Consider the following 21736-nt stretch of genomic DNA (forward strand, 5'->3'; position numbering starts at 1 on the left):
TAAAAGGCAATGATCGTACCACCGACGCGCAGTAGAAAACGACTCTCTGTTACCTTTTACGGAATCATACGCAATCATCTAAAAACGGAGCGATCATCAAACCTGGCCGTAACATCGGAACGAGAATTTTATTCAGATCGCGGACAGCATCGGCCTAACATGACGCTGGAATGCGCCTGTCGAAGCTCCCTCTGCGATCTATTTAGGGCAAGTCGATACAGCATCCTGCGGCTCCGTTTCCTTTGACAGGGTTCTATTAATTGTTGATTGAAACAACTCTGCGATCTAATTTCAGCATAGTTCGAGTTATATATATATATAACGTTACCCTAACGTAATTGTGTCTTCGAAGCAATATTTTCATTATTCGAACGAATTCTTTTCGGTCGATTAGTTAATTTCTAAATTGTTCCATCTATTAATTCGTGTAATTTTTTATTCGAAAAATTGTTCCCATTATTAGTTAAATAATTCTTCAATAGTTGCTAGCATAATTATTCGCATTATGATTCGAATAATTTCACAATCTTAATTCGAATAACTTATTCACATCATGATCCTTAATCGCATTATTATTCGAACAAATCATTAGCATAATTCCTTATATTACGAGCAAGTTATTCGAATACAGATTGTAAAATTATTCGAACAGTATTGCGGATAATTGTTGCCATTTACAAAAAATTAAATAGCCAATGTTACTTATGCAATTTCACGCGACAAGTTCTCTCGTTCGAACATGTTTGAGGAACTGCGAAGTTAAGTGGTGGCGCGCGACTAGGTATCATTTCAAGTAATTACTATTTCGCGAGACTAGTTTCATTACTATTATCGATCTACTATGTAACTATTTTCACTTTCGAAAGCGTTACTTCCGCGTGCGATTTAATACGAAAACGAAGAAATGATTGTATTAATAAACCAACCGCTTTCTATGTCCCCACGGTTTGTATAATGAATTTCATATGCTAACAGCGTATAATTAATAAAGGTTATACTACTGGTAATAATTATAATACTGGTACACTACACTACTATATATTTATTCTTGAATAAAGAAAATTGTCAAAGTAGTGATCACAGAAACATTTCTATAATTTCGGTAACCATGAGAAGAGAAACCGTAAAATATTTGTCCATTTAAAACAGCAGTAAAAGTTAGTTCGACGCTTCGCAGTGTGTCGAAGAATTAATAAGAAAACTGCAGGCAGACGTATCGAGTTCCCTGGCAATTCTTCTTTGCGCGAGAACTTTTTCAAACGTCATTTGCATAACACAGTAACCGACCACAGGCTCGTAACACGAGTAACTTTCTAGCTGTCGTATTTTATAAAATCGAAATATTCGATCCTAGGAAAGGTGTAACAAATATTCTCCGACCCCGGAATCTCCGGAATCGCGTCGAGTCGAGTCGAAACGTAAGCGAACACCGTTTGTTTATCGAGCGACGCCGAAATATCACGCACAGAAGGATCGATTATGTCTGCGAAGGTTTGGGGCGATCGTTAATTTCCGCGTTTCTGCTCCTGAAAATAGCAGCAGGCGGGTTCGCAGCCGTGTAAACACGTCGTCGGGTTAACGGACGAATCTCGTTCGATCAGGAAATGATCGATGGTCGAACACAATGGCACGAGCCCCGCGTGGAAACCTGTAAGAAGAAGTGTCGTTATCGACGGCTACCGGATAATTCTGTTCGCGTTTTAGCCGGCGCAAGAACTTGTTGCTGGCGAACGATGCGCGTGCCACGGGACGATCCTTTCATTTGCTGGACCTTCGGTAAGTTATTCCGCATGAATGCACGCGCAGTTCTTGTTTCTTACAATCAATCTAGACATAACCTTTTTTTTAGGTTATATTAACCTGACATAACTTGACATATTTCAATTTGCATAATATATTCTTTTCACCTTCTCACTGTTTCAAAATATATTAATTCTCGTTCTCGTCGCCGGACAATGGGGATCTTCTCGCAAAATAAACGTTATTAATTTATTTCTACTTGTATTAATTCTGTTTATATTATTTAGTAGTTATTAAACGTTCGTTTAATAATTTGGTAACAGTTTATGATAGTAATTTGTCGTCTTTAATTTCATCATCGTATCCTGGTCGTAAATGCATAAAATCCACAGTCTAGTCGTCGAGAGTGCATAAAGCGGCGCAGTGCAGCAATCATCGCCGATGAAACACGCAGGTAGTAGCGCGTGCGTAACACGGCGAGCCGTGCCGTGACTAGCCGCGAAATCTTCTTACGCGCAAACGACATTGGTACTACTTCGATGGTGACATCACACCCCTTTTTGTAGCCGCGTGTTTATTTGCAGCGGATCGTCGCCGCGCCATTCGAAATCCTTCGTTTACGCGGGATCGCAGCTCCGCGAGCAGAATTCGCTTCTCTCCTCCCACGCCCTCACTCTCTCTCTCTTATTCTCTTTCAAATTCTCTCTATCTCTCTCTTTGCATGCATGTGTATCTGTGTCTATCTCTGTCCCCGGATCATTGAAATTCAAACGGCGCGCCGTGTCGCCTCGTCGCCTTGATCTTTCAGATCGAATTTCGGAATGTGTCGCGCCGCTTGGACACGTTTTCGTGGAAATTACGGTAACAGGCCTGCGACGTCTCAACGAGCACCGTACGTCTCGCGGTAACATTGCAGCCGGCGCGTTTGATCCCTCCTCTCGTTTTATAACTTCTTCCATCGAATTGACTCACAGATGAGCCGCGATTTCCGCTTTTAAATTGCTAATCAGCCGCGACCATTTACAATCGCTATTGTACCGTTGGAATTTTTTTATCAATGCGGAACTTTGTATTTATTGGTATTAACATTTTTACGATGACCGTCGATGGTTATGTCAGAGATTTCATTTTATGTCTTTGTCTGTTCGAGGTATTATATATGAACAGTATGTACGAAGAGTAATAAATTCGAAAGTGTATCTTATCGATATAGGAATCTTCTTTAATTTATCATTTTTTTTGGTGAATGAAGTAACGTAGAAATATTCAGATTTTTATATCGAATATTTCATACTTTGTCATTAAGATTGATAAAGAAAGTTAAAATTTATAAATTATTATCCTGTACTATTTATTATTAACATTCTGTACTGTGTATTTGTAAAGTTTAATTTCTTCAAATAGATTTACATTTTAATTTATTTAAATGACTTTACATTAGAATTTCTTTTAATAGATTTACATTTCGATTTAGTTGGATAGTAATATATTTACAATTATGATTTCGCTACACTCTGCTTAATAACATTTACTACAATTTCTTATAATTATAATTATAATATTCAGTAGAAATTAGAAATTCAGCATAATCGGTAGAAATCTTCATCAGCAGCGATCTGTGATAAAAATCGCCGCGGAAACTCGGTCAGAAGATGCTTTCTTACTGGTCCGATCCGTCGGCCGTTCCGCGTTCAATTATTTCACCATCGCTGTCACGGGGTTAAATAACCAATTAAGAAGAAAGGGAAGAGCCACTCCAATAAATCCAATTCTAAGCTGTTCATTCTACATAACCGGCCGGAGAGTTCAAATTAAGATTTCACAAGCTTCGACGATCCCGGACGAGAGAAACCGCATTATCTCGGTACCGCGGACGCGTTCATGCGCCGGTCGTTGATCGGATGTCCACGAGAGAATTGCTATAATTAATACCCGATGCGATAACGTGCCCGGGCGGAGTACGTATACGCGAGCCCTGATATATTAATTGCTGCGAAATGCGAGGGAGTACACAAAGAATTTACGATGCTGCTTCCTCCCGCTTATTAACCGTCTCGGGTAGAACTATTATTACGTCGACGGTGCGCGACTGTAATTGCATTCTGCCGATCTTTCACCATAAAATCGGTGAAGTCGAATTGTTTTCTCGTTTTCACCGATTTTCTTGCCTATACTTTGCCCGCGTTTCTTGCGGTATCTTCATCTTTACAGTTGCGATTGTTATATCTTTATAGTTACGATTATAATAATTACTTAGGGGAGAAGAAAAATATTATATTTATAGTGCGCCTACATTTACTCCAGCACTTAAATATTAATGACAAAAGGACAGAATTTTATTTCAATTTAAAAAGAAACACGGAATAAAATTCATACCTAACTGGTTATTATTAGAAATCGCCATTACGAAGGGAGCTCGTCAAAATACGACAAAGGATTACATCTTGCGAGTTCTACTGCTTAAAATAATATATTCAATAAAAATAACCATAGACTCAATTATTTTCTTGAAATAAAATACTCGACTATTCTTCCAAATAATTCGGCGCTGCTTGTCAAAGATCATGGAAAATATTCTACGAAACAATGTCGGCGACCGAAACGCTTGCAGACGTGTCGTTTATTATTTAAAAAAAAATCGTCCGCGACGTTAAAAATAAAGAATTCGTGAATTTCGCAATGTTTTCACGCGTCGTAAAATAAATCGTCGCGATCGGTTTGAAAAAGTCGGCGAAACGAAGCGACGTCGAATTTCCGGAGCGCCCGGGACGCTTCTAAATCTAAATACGAGCTCGCGGGTAAAATCGGGGGGGGGGGGGGAAGGGGGGCGACGGGAGACGTGGAACCCCTTTCCGAAACGGGATAAGGGGGAAGCGTAGAAACTAGAGAGATCGGTCCTGGGTTCGTCGACCCGGCCAGTTGGACCACAGAAAGACGAGATATGCTTCCATTTTCATCTTTGGCCGCGCGCCAGCGTTTCGTCTGGACCGATCTCGTCTCCTCGCTCGGCTATACCGTCATCCGTCAGCGACGATATTTCTTTCCTGCGCCCCTTTTTTCTCCACCGGACCAGCTGTGACATCTTCGAAAACCGCGCGATCATCGTAAAACAGCTGCGAGACAAAAATCTGCGGGTCGACTTGGCTTCGGAGCGCTGTAACTTTGCGAAAAAAAATCGCAGCCACGTTTAGTTTTCTTTAAATTAAAGAAGAAGGTTCGAACTCTATTTCAACGTAAACGGCATCTCCGAGAAAAATTTTACGGAGTCCCTGCATTTTGCGGAACTTGGAGATAATTGATGTGATAGACGTGGTATAACATTCAGGGACACTGTGGTGAAAATCTGTTGATCTTACCGATGGGTGTTTCTATTCTCAATATCGAGAACAGGTATATTATAGTAGAGATTTTAAGCTTTAATTTAAAAAAAGAGTCAACATTTTACGATGATTTGTCGCGAAGTTATCGTCGATCAAAATTGGCCAATTTTTATCCATGGTAGTTCATCATAATTTTATTGAGCAATTTTTAGTAGATAGCAGATGAAATAATGTGTGAAAATATTTATTCCGTGGGTCATAATTGTCTAAATTGAGTAACTATCAATTTAGAAAAGTCGTCTTTTTCGTTAACCCTTTGCAGTCGAGTGGCGATTCCAAGGCGCCGCTAGAAATGATCGTGTCAAGTATCAGAATAATTTTTATCATATTTCTTTATATTTAGAAAATTATTAAGAGCTGTTAACTGTTGCAAGAGCCACAAAATGCAATTCCATAATTTATAAAATGCTGCAAGTTCTATAAAATGGCAACGCTGCAATTCTGACCAAATATCTTGGCTTTCCACTTAAAATGGCACCGACCGCGAAGGGTTAAACGTCGTCGAGTCGTTTAAACCGGAACCGCGGCGCGTCGATTCGATCGCTCGTTCGCATCAACGCTGAAATAATTGATTCGGCCGGCTAAATAATCGTAATTGCCGGCTACACGTCAAGTGTCACGCGGAGCGCGTCCCCTGCTCCATCATCCACCGCAATCATCATCCAACAAGGTCGACCTTTCCCCTCGCGGCTCCGCTGCGCGCGCTCGAGGAGAACTCAAAGAATCGGTTCCACCACCGCCGCGCCAACGAGAAGAGAAGATAAATCGTCGGAGTCCCGCTGAATAAGACGAGCAATCGTTATCGAGTACCGATTGCATAGCGATCGCGAGCGTGGCTTTTCCACGACGGCGAACCGATGTCCATGGCTCGAGATCGCGATCGAACCTAACCTACGATCGGCGATCGTCCGTGAAACCCGCCATCGATCATCCTGGAATCGTGTCTCGGCTGTTTAGAAATTCTGTCCCGCGTGCGCACGTCTTCTCCCTTGTTATAAATTAACATGTATAATACGTATATAATATAAATTATATTATAATAATTTAATTATATGTGATTGCAGTATTTTAATTATATATGGTTGTAACATTTTTTAATTATATACCCGGGTGTTCTTTGCAAGCCCGGGGGTACATTCATTGAAAATAAATTACTAGTATTTTAATTATATATGGTTGTAACATTTTAATTATATACGATTATAGCATTTTATTTATACATGATTATAATATTTTAATTATACATGACTATAGTATCACCAATGCAATTACATTATAAATGATATACATTAGATTATATCATGTATATAATTGTATTGAAAAGGCGAAAAAAAAGAATTTGTCCGCAATATTTCAATCTGCAGAAATATCCAAGCAATAGACCGGGTAGATTTTGCACGGAGATTCAAAGGTTCAAGAGTTCGCGGAGGAATACAGGAAGCTGATCGCGATGTAAACGCGAGCTCTTCGACAAACCGCCGCAATTTCTCTCGAAGGCGTTGGCACGCCGCGCCGCGCCGCGACGATCCAGATACCGAGCTGCAGACACTATCGCAAAACGAGTTTTAATATCGCAGCTTGGATCGCGTGAAAAACCGGCCGAAAAAGTTCTGCGGTAAACTCGCCGGGAAACGCTTACCGCCACGCCGCCATGGCACAAAGCTCACGGGCTTTTCTCGCTGCCTGAATCTCTTCTCCTTTATTTCACTTTGAGATTTAATATTTTAATAGATAGACGTCCAATTGGAGACATCGTTAAGACGGCTTAAAACGTCTCAAATTGGACGTCATTCTATATCTGAAATCAGACGTCTTAAAGACGTCCATGTTAGGACGAAATAAAGATAAATCGAAATAAAGATAAATTCTTCTTTTATCAAAGTCTAGGAACAAAAGTACATAACGAGAATAGAAGAAAGAAAAATCGTCTGGTCCTATTATTAAAAATATTGCGGACAAATGAGCGCTAATCGACGCAGCGCGAAAGGAATGGTAGTGCAAAGGGTTAAGGCATCCAGTGTTTATTGAATACGTTGAATATCTATCCGAGACCTAGCGAATAGACTGCCGAGGCGCGCGGCTTCGTAGCGGAGCAACGAACAGTTCCCTTTTCAACGTTGGAGAACGGGATTTCTCTCCCTTAACCTTGAACTCCATAATTTTTCGGCGCGCCGCCGACGAAAGATACGGGGCTACGTATCTACGCCGGCCGATGACAATGAAAACAGATTCCGGGGCGCAGGCCGGAGTGAAAGTGAACACACCGCGGGTACTGCAACTGCAACGGTGGAACGGTGGAACGGCGGAACGGCCGGAACGGTGCAGCGAGCCGCGAGATTGCACGCGGAGCCGCGCGTGCAGGCCGCGTGTCTTGTTGTCTCGAGACTCCGGAGACTCGAGACCGAGACTCTCTCGAGACCGATCAGTGTAGCAACCGGTACATGCCGGAGCACCGCCATATTCGGCATACTGAAATTGGGACGAGCCCTGGGGGCACGATCGTGCCAGGCAACGCGAATTCGTTGGAACGTCGCCGCCGATTTTTTACCAAAACTGTCGCGTATCAACCGTCCACCGCGGCGACCACGTGATCTTGATTTTTGCGAGCTGATTTTTGCATCCGTCATCGCTCGTCCCTGCAATTATACTTCTTCTGCTTTTATTTCTCTGACTCGCGGCAGAGTTGCCAGAAATATTCACCGATTGCTACCTGATCGAAGCATTTAATCGCGATAAAATTGAATATATTAAATATAAAATTAAATATTTAATATATAAAATTAAATATTTAATATATAAAATTAAATATTTAATATATAAAGGATTCCGTATGTCCATTTGAACATTCATAAATCTGCGATATTAACAGCATGTTAAAGGGTTGTCGCCTTCTTTCCGATAACCCGGAAATCTGTCGTTTGTACTCGCATGCACCCGTTGACACACATAGGTCACGCGAAGTTCTCGGCTAATATTTTTTTGCGAAATCGAGAAAGGCTGTCTGCGATTCTGGGGTGCCCCGGTCGCGCGTTCGAGGCGATCCTTTACGGGCAGCGTGTCGCAATCTCGGCCAGTCTGATCCCCACGATAAAGAAAGCTCGCGCTTGCGCGACTCGCGAGGCGGAACTCTGGTAGAATTTCCGAGGAAGAACTCTTCTAAAATTATTAACTGTTTTTATTTTGCCTAAAGATCGTTGCTTCGATCTTTCTCACTTTAAAATTATTATTACAATTAAATATTATATTACAATTAATTATTATATTGCAATTAAATATTATATTACAATTAAATATTATATTACAATTAAATATTATATTAAAATTAATTATTATATTACAATGAAATTAATTTCATGGAAACTTGCCGCATGATTTTTACGTTACAATTCAAGGAATTCAAGTTCGACGAGGATATCGCGTCGAAATTTTTTCGTACGGGGACCAGTTCGGAGATGCTTGAAGATGACTGTACCGACTGCATGGGGTCCCATGTTTCGGCCGTCCACCTTACGTTTCCCTTTTTTTTTCTCTCTTTCTTCCGTCGGTCCCTTCGTAGGCAGGAGTCAGTGTCGTAAGGTCGTAGGTACGATGTAGGCAGAGGCGAGGAGGAAGGAAGGATCACGCCTGCCGTCTCGTATAATACCGGTTTGTTGGATTACACGGGACGGGACCGTACGGGAGATCCATGCCACGGTAGATCCAGTTGGATCGAACCGCGGCGACCAGGCTCCTTGTGTTCGTCCACCGTCCGTGCACGTGTACGTGCGCGTTCCACGTGTCTGTCTGTCTGTCTGTCTGCTGCTGCAGTCTGCCTATCTGTCTGTCTCCTCGTCTGGATGCTTGTCGTTTCGATTAAGCAGCCGCGATAACACGCGTTAACAGCATCGATCCGCGGGAAAATGCAAAATGCGCTTTCACCGGACGATTTTTCGACAAATTTAATCGATCGACGAAATATCCACCGCGGCGACAGAACTCTTTCAGATACCTGAGACGTCGTCGTCGTCGTCGTCTCGAAAGCCTCGAATAGCATATGAAATACTTTTTGTATTGTAGAGGGGTTGCGTGGAATAAATCACTCGTGTAGTGTAAAACTAACGGAAATAATTATATTTAGTGGAAGATAGAAATTAATGACGGTGTTTTTTTAAATAAAAATTGTTGCTTCTAGCTTTAATGTTAAGAGACATAAAATTCTGTTATTTATACCAGTCATCGTATGGACGCCGGATATATCCGGCGCTCGTATCGAAAGGGTTAATTTAATATAATTTAAATAATAAGGCCTTTGATAAATCGATATCGTTGACACCTTGATCATTGATAGATCATTATCTACTATTTCCATTTTTTCCCAATAATTTCATTATCGTCCTACATTTTCATTATTTTATTAATATTTCCATTTTAACTTAGTATTTTCATTATTGCCCAATAATTTTATTATCACGTGTCATTTTCCTCGTTTTCCAATAATTTCAGTTTCATTCTAATGTCGTGAAAGACGCATCGAATAAATATATAATTGCGCAACAAGTTTCCCCATTGTGTAAACATAGTTGCACAATCTTTCCCACAGCGTAAATATAATTGCTTAATCCTTCCTTCGTCAGGCTGGGCAAGAGACTATCCGTCGTGGCCGACCGATTCTTTCCTTTTGGGCATTCAGCCACCCACGCGTGACTGCCGAGAATTATTAGAGGAGCATGCATTAGAAGAGATAAGAACAGAGTGTGCTCGTTATTTATCGACCGCGAGTTAAACGGGAAATAAGTATTCCGCTTTGCCAGGCACTGACATTTCCATTTTTGTGGGCGTGATTCAGTCGAAATTAATTTCGAATTAAATCTGGCGTCGTTGAAAGACGTGCGTTTAAGACGATGAAAATATATTTATTTAATAAAATAGCAGAAACTCGATAGAGTAGAATTTGTAGTTTGTAAAATACTAATAACGATAAATAAAATAGCAATAGTTTGACGCAGTAGAATATTATTTTCTTGCATTCTAAATGAAAGATTGTTAATGGTAAATTCTACTGTATCAAATTTTTGCTATTTTATTAATCGTTATTAGTATTTTACAAACCAATAATATATACTATTACTATACGTCTAGTAACGTAAATGTTCTAAAATAGAAATTTCTTGTTCAATTTAAAAGCAATTCTTAAAATATCTACCCCACAAAATGATATTAATTGCTTAAAAATTCTGTAACATTTGCAATGTTCTCATTGTGCTCTGAAAGAATTATTCATCATTTCTCATGTATATTTAGGACTTATTCTATACTGATAAAGCACTGTTTATCGAGAAAAGGTTATCCCACTGGCCAATAGACGCGGCCGATCAAACGAGAGGTGTAATTGAGACTTGTTTGCAGAAAGGCGTAGGAAATCACTGTATTTATGTAATCACCGTAAAGCGGTATAGAAATCCGTCATGTAATGGCAAATAATAAATCGAGCATAATGCATAGACGCGCGAGGTCTATACATTATATCGTGAACAGTTGGTTATCACGGTTCATTATACTATCGCGGGAATTATAAATTTTGCATTCGCTATTTGCCAGGGGCGTTTATTCGCATGCCGTAAATTTCATGGCACGAGTCTACTCTTTCAATCATCGATTAGGAACGAATGGCGTCGCTTGTCCGCCAATGCATTTCGAACGCAATCGCGACCAAATTAACGCAATTTTACACGATTTTTCTTTGATACAATTTGCAGAACTATCGTTTATCCAAGACGATCATAGTTTAAATTGACTTTAAATTCAAGAATTCAAATTAAACAATTTTTATTCAAAAACTTAAATTCAACAAATTTAAATTCAAAAATTTAAATTCAAAAATTTAATTTCAAAAATTTAAATTCAAAAATTTAATTTCAAAAATTTAATTTCAAAAATTTTAATTCAAAAATTTAGTTAATAAAATTAAAGTTTCGTGATAAAAATTCGACAAAATCGTGAATGTTGAACTCAATTATAAGATCATCCTATGGTGTTGTAATGGCGTTAAAATACAGACTGAACGAGCAATAAACTCTCACGGGGTTTCGATTCTGTTAGCGCATCGAAAAGATAGCATCGCGTGTAGGCTAAAAAGTGGCCTAAATAATTGTTCCCATCGGCGCATCTACATATTTACGAAGACATCCCACATGCCTTCGCGAAATGCGCGGCGAGCGATTAACGTGCATGGAAGTTTAACTCTTAATAGATACACGTTACAGGTGCATCTATTAAGACTTCTTAAAATTAGCATAAATACGAATAATTAATTCAATTACTTGCGCGATATGGTTCGAAGTTTCCGAAGTGAGATGTTCCAAACAATTATACGATATTTGAATCTGCATCGATGAACATTGTTGTATTCTGTATATCTTAAAAATCGATCAAAAGACAACTGTTTCACTGTAATTTATATTGACCGTTTTCAAGACGATAATGACAGCGATAATAAATTTTTAATATATTGTAATAGATCCTTGATAGAAATTTAAATCGCGATTAATTTCAAATAGAATTGGAATCGTTTACGTATAGTACATTTTTCATGTCAACTATATAAATTTGATTCACAATAGATTTTTAATTCATATTTAACTTGATATTATCTCCTATGCTACAATAAATAGTCAACAATTATTCGCGAATAATTTTATACAACCTTTCAACGAATAATTTATTCAAAAAACTAGATAAAATAATTAATGGCGAATAAATGGGTAGAATAATTAATAACGAATAATTTAGAGATAATGTAGAGCGATTAAATAGGTATAATATTAATAACGAATAATTTACAGATAATGTAGAGCGATTAAACAGGTAGAATAATTAATAACGAATAATTTTTAGATAATGTAGACCGAATAAATAGACAGAATAATTTATCCGACTAATTAGGTAGAATAATCGCTGACGAATAATGAACAATTGTTATTCGCTGGGATAACTACATCGCAGATAAACGTTTAGTCGGAGCAAATCTGATTTACGATGTCTCAGTTCGTCAGTCCCGCTTTGTCCGAGGACCGATCGAAGGAAGAGAAACGCGACGCGGCCGAGCAGTCTGAAAGAACACGCGGTAGACTAATTGGTAATTCCGGTACGAAATATACCGATAATTTGTAAATTTCGCCGGCGCTAATTAACGGTCGCTGGACGGACGGTTAATTCGCGAGTAGCGGAGCGGCGCTCGGTCGCGGAACAATGCGTCATTATTTCGGTCCAAGGATCGCGGTGGAAACGATTCGCTTGGCGATGCAAATGAATAAGCCGAGACGAGACGCGTCGCGTGTAACCGATAATGCTGTGATGTAACTCTGTAACCGGTAATACCGTGATGTAATGGATCAAACCAGTTATATCGCTGTTATCGCGTGTAACCGTGATAAGATCGCGCGACGCCGGAGGACGCGGCGATCGCATCGGATCCTTCGCCGAATCGCGCCCGAACAACCGGCCGACAGATCATCTAGAGTTGGCAGACGATGTCTCGATGACCGCGGGAATCGTTAGCGACGAACAAATTGTTAAAGATGGCGGCGATCGATATTGCGAACACGCGGACGTGTCGTCGACGCTGACAGCGAGACACGCTCGACTTGTCGATTACGGCTATCCCTTATTTATTACAGCTTGTAACAATTAACGTGTTCGTTGATCATTGATTTCGTAGCTATTATAGCTAATTTATAATAATTTATAATAGCTAATTTATAATAATTCATAATAGCTAATTTATAATAATTTATAATAGCTAATTTATAAGAGTTTACAACATCTAATTTATAAGAGTTTATAACAACTACTTGTTAAGAATTGATAGCAACTAACGCGTTGCGATAGTTAATCGTTAGACGACGAGCGAGCGTAGAAACGATGAAACGTGACTTGAGTCAAAGTGGAGCACCATTGAGATCGCGTTCTCGAGAGGGGGTGGTTGCGTAATCATCCCCCACGGAAACCGTCTGGATCTAGACATTCGACGATGTCCGTTTAACAACGGAATAGCCGAGTCTCTCCCGTCCAATTATTTCGGTGGCCTAACGAACCGGTGTAGAGACGGTTCCTCGTTCATGGTGGGTTCACGATGGTAGGAACCGTGGACGGGTTAAATTTATCCTTCGCGGAGTTTCGGAGACCTCGTTTTGCTCGGGATGGTTACCTAAAACGCTCGCCGTTTCGAGAGTACTCGAAAATAGCTATGGACTCGAGCGACCGGCTCCCGAAATATCTAACACCATAGCCCATAGATTATGGTCGCGCGTAAACGCTTCTGCAAAAGCTGAGACGGGACGCGCGCCGCGCCCTACCTGACGGATGTCGCCGCGATTAAATGTCGCCGAACCGCTTCCTAGACCGTACGTCATCCTCGTTCGATGCCCCTTTGACAATTGTCATTGTAATACGACCACCATCGAACGTCGCCGCATTTCAAATGCTATTCTATATGTTAGTTCGAGTACGTTTTAAATGGCGATTTTCTAAATACCAAGTTTTTAAGTACAAACTTTTAAATATTATTACCTTTTTAGTACTATTTTTAAAAATGTCATTACTTTCTTAATATCAATTGTTAAATGTCATTACCTTTTTAGTACCAATTTTTAAATATCATTACCATGTTAGTGCCAGTTTTTAAATATTATCTGAAATATTATTTTATATATTATAACGTTTTATTTCCACGCAAGTGGTCGCTTTCTGATTAATATTATTTCACATAATATTTCTTAATTACTCCATACAAAAGAAATTTTTACAGCAACTTTCTCTCTTACTTAAAATATTATTTCAACTAAGTGAATAATTATGGAATAAGGTGACATATTATTTGAAACGTTATTTTAAATATAGATAGTGCTATATTGTAATTGCCAGTAAATTGACTTCAACATTCGCGCATCACTGTAAATCTCTCAATCCTATTTAGTTCTCCTATTATTATCCGAATATAGTTGGCGAGTTTTAGTGAGTAAAATATGGCCGACGATCACTTTGGTAAAGATAATGGATAAAGTATTTATGGATGGGTCTTCTAGGTAACGCTCGGGCGCATAGCGAGCCTCTCTGTAGACGCGGTGACTTCAACGCCGGCACAGGAAGGCATGTTACCGCCTAGCAATTCGAACGCGACGAATAAGTCTTCGTTCGAGTCCATCTTTATTCGAATAGATAGATTGGATAAGATTTATTACGAATAAATAGCTAGAATAATTTATTGCGAGTAAATAGAATAATTTATTGCGAGTAAATAGAATAATTTATTACGAATGATAGAATAATTTATTACGAATGATAGAATAATTTATTACGAATGATAGAATAATCTATAATAAATAATAATAATAAATAAATAGTATACATAATTAATTTCGAACAAATGGAATAATTTCTTACGACTAAATAGGTAGAAAAATCTATTGCGAATAAATAGTTCGATTAATTAATTAGGAATAATAAATAATCGTTATTCGAGTATAATGTTCGACTAAAAATGATTCGTTCGAGTAACGATCTCAATACACCGGCCGTCCAATTGCGAGATAAGATACGACGAGAGAGCCTTACTTGAAGTAGAGCGATCACCAGACGCGTTTCACCGCTCTGCACGGCTATGGTGCTTATGGTGGTCGTCGGAGTGGCGGTTTGTTGCGTCGCGTCCTCGTTGTTCTCCACCACCGATCGCGAATCCTTCTCACGTGGTCCATCGCTATTCTCCGTCGCTTCCATCGCGTCGTGACCGTCCACCATTCTCGCGATTCTCCCCCTTTACCGGGAAAAACAGAGTCGTTCGAACTACCGGCGTTGATCGATTTAGAGATTGCCCTTGAACCCCGCTCGCATCTTATTCCTTGCCTTTGCCCCTACCGCGCGAGACAATCGATAACAGATGCTGGCGGACCCCGTTCATTTCGAAAGCGGCGCGAGTCAATTTTTCTTTTTCAAATATGACATCGCGTAATTTGGGAAATTTAGTATTTTGAGAGCGGAGAGGATGAAAGTGGTGTAAAATCGAATTTTCAGGGATACATAATATTCGGATGATTTTTAATAGCGATAACTTTTTTAGGATTTTAAACGATAGAAGGATTAGTTTACTGGACCATTATTACAGTGTGTTTTTTTAAATTTTGTTCGGAGTGATAAATAACTTTCATTTTTTAATAATTTTATCCGTTCTTTAAAAATTTGAAAATGGTTTTCGTCGATCTCGATATTCGTACGCACATTGAAACTTTCATCGAGATCGATCGGTAGGAACTCCAGTAAATGGACTCGCGTACATTTTGAAAATGAACGGTTTACAGCCTCGGCCAGTTTGATGAACGCGATCTCCGGCAGCGAGATCAGAAAGCGATTTCTGACTCAGCCCGCGGATGGTTCTCTGGGAGATTAATCTCGCAGACGTTGCCGAAACACGGAACTCCGTTCGAGCGTTCGTGAAATACGGAATTTAATTGGCCAGCGTCCAGGAGGAGCCGGCGATATCCCCCGCGCACACCGGCCAATAAACGAAGGTGTTTAATAGATCCCGTCCGTCACCGTGGCGAATTAATTTCGACGTTGATCAACGCGGCCGCGCGCCGATGGGAAACGCCCGGCTCGGCCATCACGCGGAAACGTTTTCGGGGTCGGAATTGATGCGCGCGGTTCTCGCCGCATCCGCAACCAGGAATTACGTTCTCCAGTTACCGGCGAGCCCGCGCCGCTGATTAACGTTATTTCTGGCGATCCGCCAAACTCCCGTCGCCCGCGAATTCCGCGGACGACCGGCGACGATTCCCTCGCCGCGTCCCCGGGCCCGGCGTTTCGAGAGGCGACACACACACACAGACAGGGAATTCGCAGGGAAGAATTCTCCGTTTCTCCCCAGCCGCGAAAAATTCCGCTGCTCTCCTCACTTTCGATCATGCTTTCCATCCCGGCCGGAGCTCTCTCTCTCTCTCTTTCTCTCTCGCTTTCTCTCTCTGCCTACAACCGTCGAATAAATTATGCGGGATGTTCGGAGCCGGTAAAAATAGATGCTCGAATCGGGATTCCGCGCGTCAACCTGACACTGTACACGCGTGCAACTATTGAACGGACTTTGGTGAACGCGACACGTTCTTCGGGAACGGTGCGTGTACGCGAGACGTTTTTCAAACAGCGGAAATATCTATGGAGGACTTTGAATGGTTTTTAAATGTTCGCGAATATTTTTGTAAGGGTTCAAGTGGTTTTTTGGAGGTTGGGGATATTTTTCGAAGACCTTAAACAGTTTTTAAGGATCGAAAATATTTCTCGAAGACTTTGAATGATTGTCAAAAATCGAAAATATTTTTGGAAGATTTTGAGTGGTTGTCGGAGATTCGAAAATATTTTTGGAAGATTTTGAATGGTTGGCAAAGATCGAAAATATTTTTGGAAGATTTGAAATGGTTCTGGAAGGTCGGAAATATTTTTGGCAGATTTTGAATGACTGTCAAAGATCGAAAATATTTTTGGAAGATACTGAATGGTTGGCAAAGATTGAAAATATTTTTGGAAGATTTTGAGTGGTTGTCGGAGATTCGAAAATATTTTTGGAAGATTTTGAATGGTTGGCAAAGATCGGAAATATTTTTGGAAGATACTGAATGATTGTCAAAGTTCAAAAATATTTTTGGTAGATTTTAAATAGTTTCAAGAAACTAGAAATATTTCTAATTGATTCAAAATTAATTTGGAGGATTGAAATAATAATTATTATTATTCATAAATCTTTCACCGTTTTATGCCAACTCATTCTCCTGATAAATGCATTTAATATTGAGATGTTTTCGTTGTTTTATCTATTTTCAAGATAAATCATTTATTTCGGTATGGCCGTGAACGATAAACATACTTATTAAGAATCTCCTTGATATCTTTTTTTAGGCCACTAAGAGAGACCGATCATCCGCGTTAAATCCATCCAATAATCCATCCAATAAATATTATCCGAGATAATACACAGTGTTATTCGAATGTCCAGTTTCTGACGATTAATTAAAATTGTCACATGTTTTATTAAGTATGCCAAACAGAATTGTCGAATAAAATTACAAATGAACCAAAGTACAATCGACTATGTTCCGTTACACTTTTACTAAAAATGGCCGTTGTTCGCGCAGCGACAAAAGAATAATTTTTAACTCCAGCTTTGTGCATCTGTCTAGGTAGACAATTATCATTTTGCATAAAGATTTGTAGCCCTGCGCATGATTTCTTCCCCCTCATTATATAGAGTATGCACTTGCTATATGTGAAATAAAATATACAAAATGAACATATTACGTATACCAATGCACACTGATTCGTATATGAATCATCCGCTTTCTTAAAACATTAATATTAAAGAAAGTGTAAAAGTTTCACATATAGTGAGTGCATACGCTATATGATAACAGAAAAAAGATATCTTATTTACTCTATTATCCTTTCCATGTTGCAATACATGTTTCATGCACAATTTCCTTCGATTATATACAACAAAAAATTGCGCACTATAGGGTTAATGCAGTGACGAATTTATCCACAGATTACTACCATCCGTGCTACGGGCATAATCGGCAACCCATTAAATCATCCCTTAGAGAGTGCGCAGAGGATCTCGACTACGTCTAGTCCAGCTTAATTACCATCCTCCGCGACGGAGCGACTATTTCAGATCACTAGAAAGAGAGAGCTAGAGAGAGAGAGAGAGAGAGAGAGAGAGGAGGGAGAGAAGGAGAGCGAGAGCGAGACAGAGCTCTGGATACACCTTTTGCGCGGCCGTCGGTGTGTTTATACTTTATAGGTATCTTTGTAAGGTGACGTCACCGACACGGACGAACGAATGGGAGGATAAAACCGGACTGACTGGTGGCGTTCTCCGAACGGGAGGTTCACCACACCGCGACCCACGATCGCAGATAATCTCGTGGAAACGGCCGGAGAGAGAAAAAAACGAGAAGAAAACCGGCAGAAAAAGGACAGAAGTAAGTCGAAGTGGAGGAAGAAGAGGAAGAAGAAAAAAGCGAGCAAAGGAAGAGAGGAGAGAAAAATAATAGCGGAGCGCGCACGGCCACCGAAAGATCACGAAACCGGCGAGAACGGTCCGCGAATTTCGCGGCTCGCGCGCCGCCCGGTTATCGCCGCGGACAATGTTCAGCATTATCGGCCGCATTATGTCAGGCTAATTACACGTTATCTCGTAGCCGGCCACAAGCCTGCTTGTAGAGGCCGATTAACAAGCAACGCCCGACGTGCGTTTTTATTGTCTCGCGGACCGTCCGCGACACGAACGTCGCCGTGTCTCCGCGCCGCTCCGCTCCGTCCCGTCTCGTTTAAGTCTCGTCTGGTCCGGTCTCGTCGTCCCAAGTCAACCCTGTCGACAATAGTCGCCGCGAGGTGAGCGCGAGGACCGTGCGTCCGCGCTGAAACCGGAGTCGCGTGCGCGATACCGATTATTTCGGGATCCGGCATTTTTTTCGTCGGTTTTCAAGGCTGCCCGACGGCGGACCGCCGAGCAGAATGGAGCCGAGGACGAGCTGGAAAACGAGGTCGAGGGACACGCGAAACGCGGATAGAATTTAGTCTCTCTCGATCGCCGATTCTCGATTTGATTCGGTCGGTCGGAATCGGGGAATGCCCGAAAATCAGCGAAATTGTGCGAATATTTTGAAGACGTTTCTGTAGTCTCGATTAGAATTACAAAATCGCTTGTCGTATTTCTTGTCGAGTTAGTCTGTATAATTCGTATTAAAATGACTATACTGTTTAGTATTTCCTGTCAAAATAGTCTCTATAAATTGTATTAGAATAACATTAATTATATATCATATTCTTGCTAAAACAGTCTCTGAGATTTTATAATACAATTATATACAAATCAATTTGCTAATACAGTTTAATCACTTTAATAAAAGTCACCGAGATTGTTTTAACAAGAAGTATGGTATACAATAAAATTGTTATAATTTGCATTACAATAATTTCTATTACAATAGTAAATTGTTATAATCGTTATAAGTGTATTACAATGGTAACTTTTAATATAATAATAAAGCTATTATAATTTGTATTATAATAACTGTATCGTATATCATACTTTTTGTTAAAACAGTGTGCAATTGTTACTACAACAACTAAATTCTATATCATCTTTATATCTCGTGTAATAACCTCTACAATTCATACCGGAGCGACTAAATCGTATATTCTATTTCCTGTCGTGATAGTCTCCGTAATATCTGTTAAATATGACTCGAATAACATATCCTATTGTTGTAATAGCCTCTCAGATTCGAACAGGGTAAGCTGCGAGCGGAAGATATTAATTCGATTGGTGGATCACGGCGACTACTGTGCGAGACTTATTTTTTCGATTGGTTTGCGAAACGCGGAATCGGAAGAGCGCAGAGCTTTTGTTTCGGTTTCGGGCAATCACCTAAGTCGACCCACGTTCAAGCAGTGACAAGCACAACGTAAACCGCAGCAGGAGCAACACTCGCGTGACACATGTCACAATCGTGTCACAATACCGGTCGATCGGTCGCAGAAGCAAGCCGACCCGAGACTGCCCGAGACTGAGCCGTCGGCCGGTTTCGAATGCCGCCGAAGCCGATCGGCTCCGGACGCCGCTCGTCGAACATCGGCGAACAGCGCCGAACGGTGCCGATTGCTCACGGAAACCGACGAACGCTCGTCGCGCGCTGGATTTAAAATCAATCGCGACGCAACTTTGTTTGCGGTAAGTTCTTATCGTTGTTCAATGTTTTCATCATTCTTTTGATAATATTTGTCGATTGTTTTATACCGATGCAATAATTTGCTAAATAATCTTCTTAAATGGAAAGGGGTTAATTCACGTTCACGAATTGTACATGGTATAACGCAGTACTATCCCCTAGATACTTACATTACTTATCGACGGATGTTCCAGAAATAATCTCGCCGATTGAAACACATACTCGAAATGATTACGTCAAACACTTTATTTACAAAAAGCCATGCGTATTGTAAAAACGTGACAACGATGCGCACACAGACGGCACACAGAGACGCGGCAGCTAGCTTGCGTTAGACAGCGGCAAACGGCGTCGGTTCTCGTTAACAGTGGAAAGCTCGACGAAGCTCTGCTGCTCGGAGTAGCGGTCGAAGCATGCAGCCTCGTGACTGCAATTGCAGCTGCAGCTGCGGCAACGCCTGCCACCCCCTCGCCGTTGATCGACGACCCGTCTATTGGACTCACCTTCCTCGCCTTCTCGAGGAAATCTTGACCCTCTAGGCTGTCCTCCCGCTTCGTCGGCGACATTTCGATCCCGCTGTCCTCGTGGTGTCTCGCGTATTCCTTCAAAGTTAACGTCATCTCCTTGCAAGCGTCCGCTGAAGTCGTCGCCGGCCGCTCTTCTTCGGCTCTGCCGATCACCTTCGTGAATTTTATCGTGCGCTCGCCGTCCTCCGATTTCGTCGACAACTCGTCCCGTCGGCTGTACGATTCACCTGGTGGAAATTGATTTTTCATCGTTACAACATGTTTTAGTTGTCAGAGGCATTGTTGACAATGTTATAGCAAATTCTGGATAAGGGATGAAATAATACAAGGGTTGCTTCAAAGTGCTGTAACTTTGCGGGAAAAAATCGCAGCTAGGTTTCTGTTTTTTAAATTAAAGGGAAAGGTTCGAACTTTGTTCCGTTGCAAACGGCATCCCCGTAAAAAATTTTATAAAACCAGGACATTTGGTCAAACTTGAGAATTATCAATATGATAAAAATGGCAATTTTCGATGTGATAAACATGGCCTCGCATTTAAATAGTTACAGTGACGCTGACATGGCTAGCTTAAAATCGGGAAACGGTATCTTAAAGTACAAGCTTCAAGCTTGAATTTAAAGAAAAAGTCATCAACCTACGACGATTTTTCACGGAGCTGTCATCGGTCAAAGTTGATGAATTTTTATCCAAAATTTCCACACAAGGAAAAAATATCTAACTTATAATTTATAATTTACTGGTTCGAATGTATTGTGAATGTGTAAATTTGCGTTAGGAATGTGTGAGTAATCGTAGAACAATGTGGTCTCGACGATGCAGAAGCTGAAAACCAACGAATCTCACTTTTCGATCCGAGTTCCGGTTCCCCATGGCGGCGGTTCGTTTTCACGTAGGCGTCCGGTGTCACGATGCGTTCGAGATCTTCGATTTCTTTAACATCAACGTTTTCGCGATGATCTTGCACAGTGTTGGATATCACCTTGTAAGATGTCACTCCCAGCCGAGTGTCGTGAGATACGCGCAAAGTTGTCGTTTCCGTGACTTCCTTCACGATCTTGCCGGACTTGTCCTGTGCAATAAACAATATTTCAACAATTTAACCCTTGACTGGTGTACAGTACGCTAGAATGTAGATATAATATAGTGAATTATTAAATTTAATAATAATAATATATAATTTTAATACATAGTATATTATTATATCTATTATTATCATATTACTATATCTTTCTATATTACTATATTATTACTTTCTTCCCTTTTGTTAAGGGAAGAAGTTTCTTCCTTTTCTTAACAGCTCAAAAATAATATATCAGCATATAGTACCATATTATAA

General features: G+C 40.4%; 1 protein-coding gene across 7 annotated transcripts in view; it reads right to left on the minus strand.

Moving 5' to 3' along the window:
• Nucleotides 1–21736, minus strand: part of LOC144473128 (uncharacterized) — a 56100-nt gene that overhangs the window by 33229 nt on the left and 1135 nt on the right. For 5 of the 7 annotated variants that reach the window (XR_013494499.1, XR_013494498.1, XM_078186738.1 and 2 more), the window contains exons 3-4: nucleotides 21244–21469; nucleotides 20377–20627 (exon numbers count right to left, since the gene is read on the minus strand). Coding sequence is in view for 5 of the 7 variants with exons in the window: in XM_078186738.1 (XP_078042864.1) it covers nucleotides 20377–20627; nucleotides 21244–21469 (477 nt within the window). In the remaining 2 variants the exon portion in view is untranslated. Of the gene's footprint in view, nucleotides 1–14711; nucleotides 14911–19572; nucleotides 19797–20376; nucleotides 20628–21243; nucleotides 21470–21736 lie in introns of those variants that run through there. The other 2 variants (XM_078186737.1, XM_078186736.1) reach the window with 2 other exon arrangements.

The sequence above is a fragment of the Augochlora pura genome, chromosome 7 (genome assembly GCF_028453695.1).
Source record: "Augochlora pura isolate Apur16 chromosome 7, APUR_v2.2.1, whole genome shotgun sequence".
Taxonomy (NCBI): Eukaryota; Metazoa; Arthropoda; class Insecta; order Hymenoptera; family Halictidae; genus Augochlora; species Augochlora pura.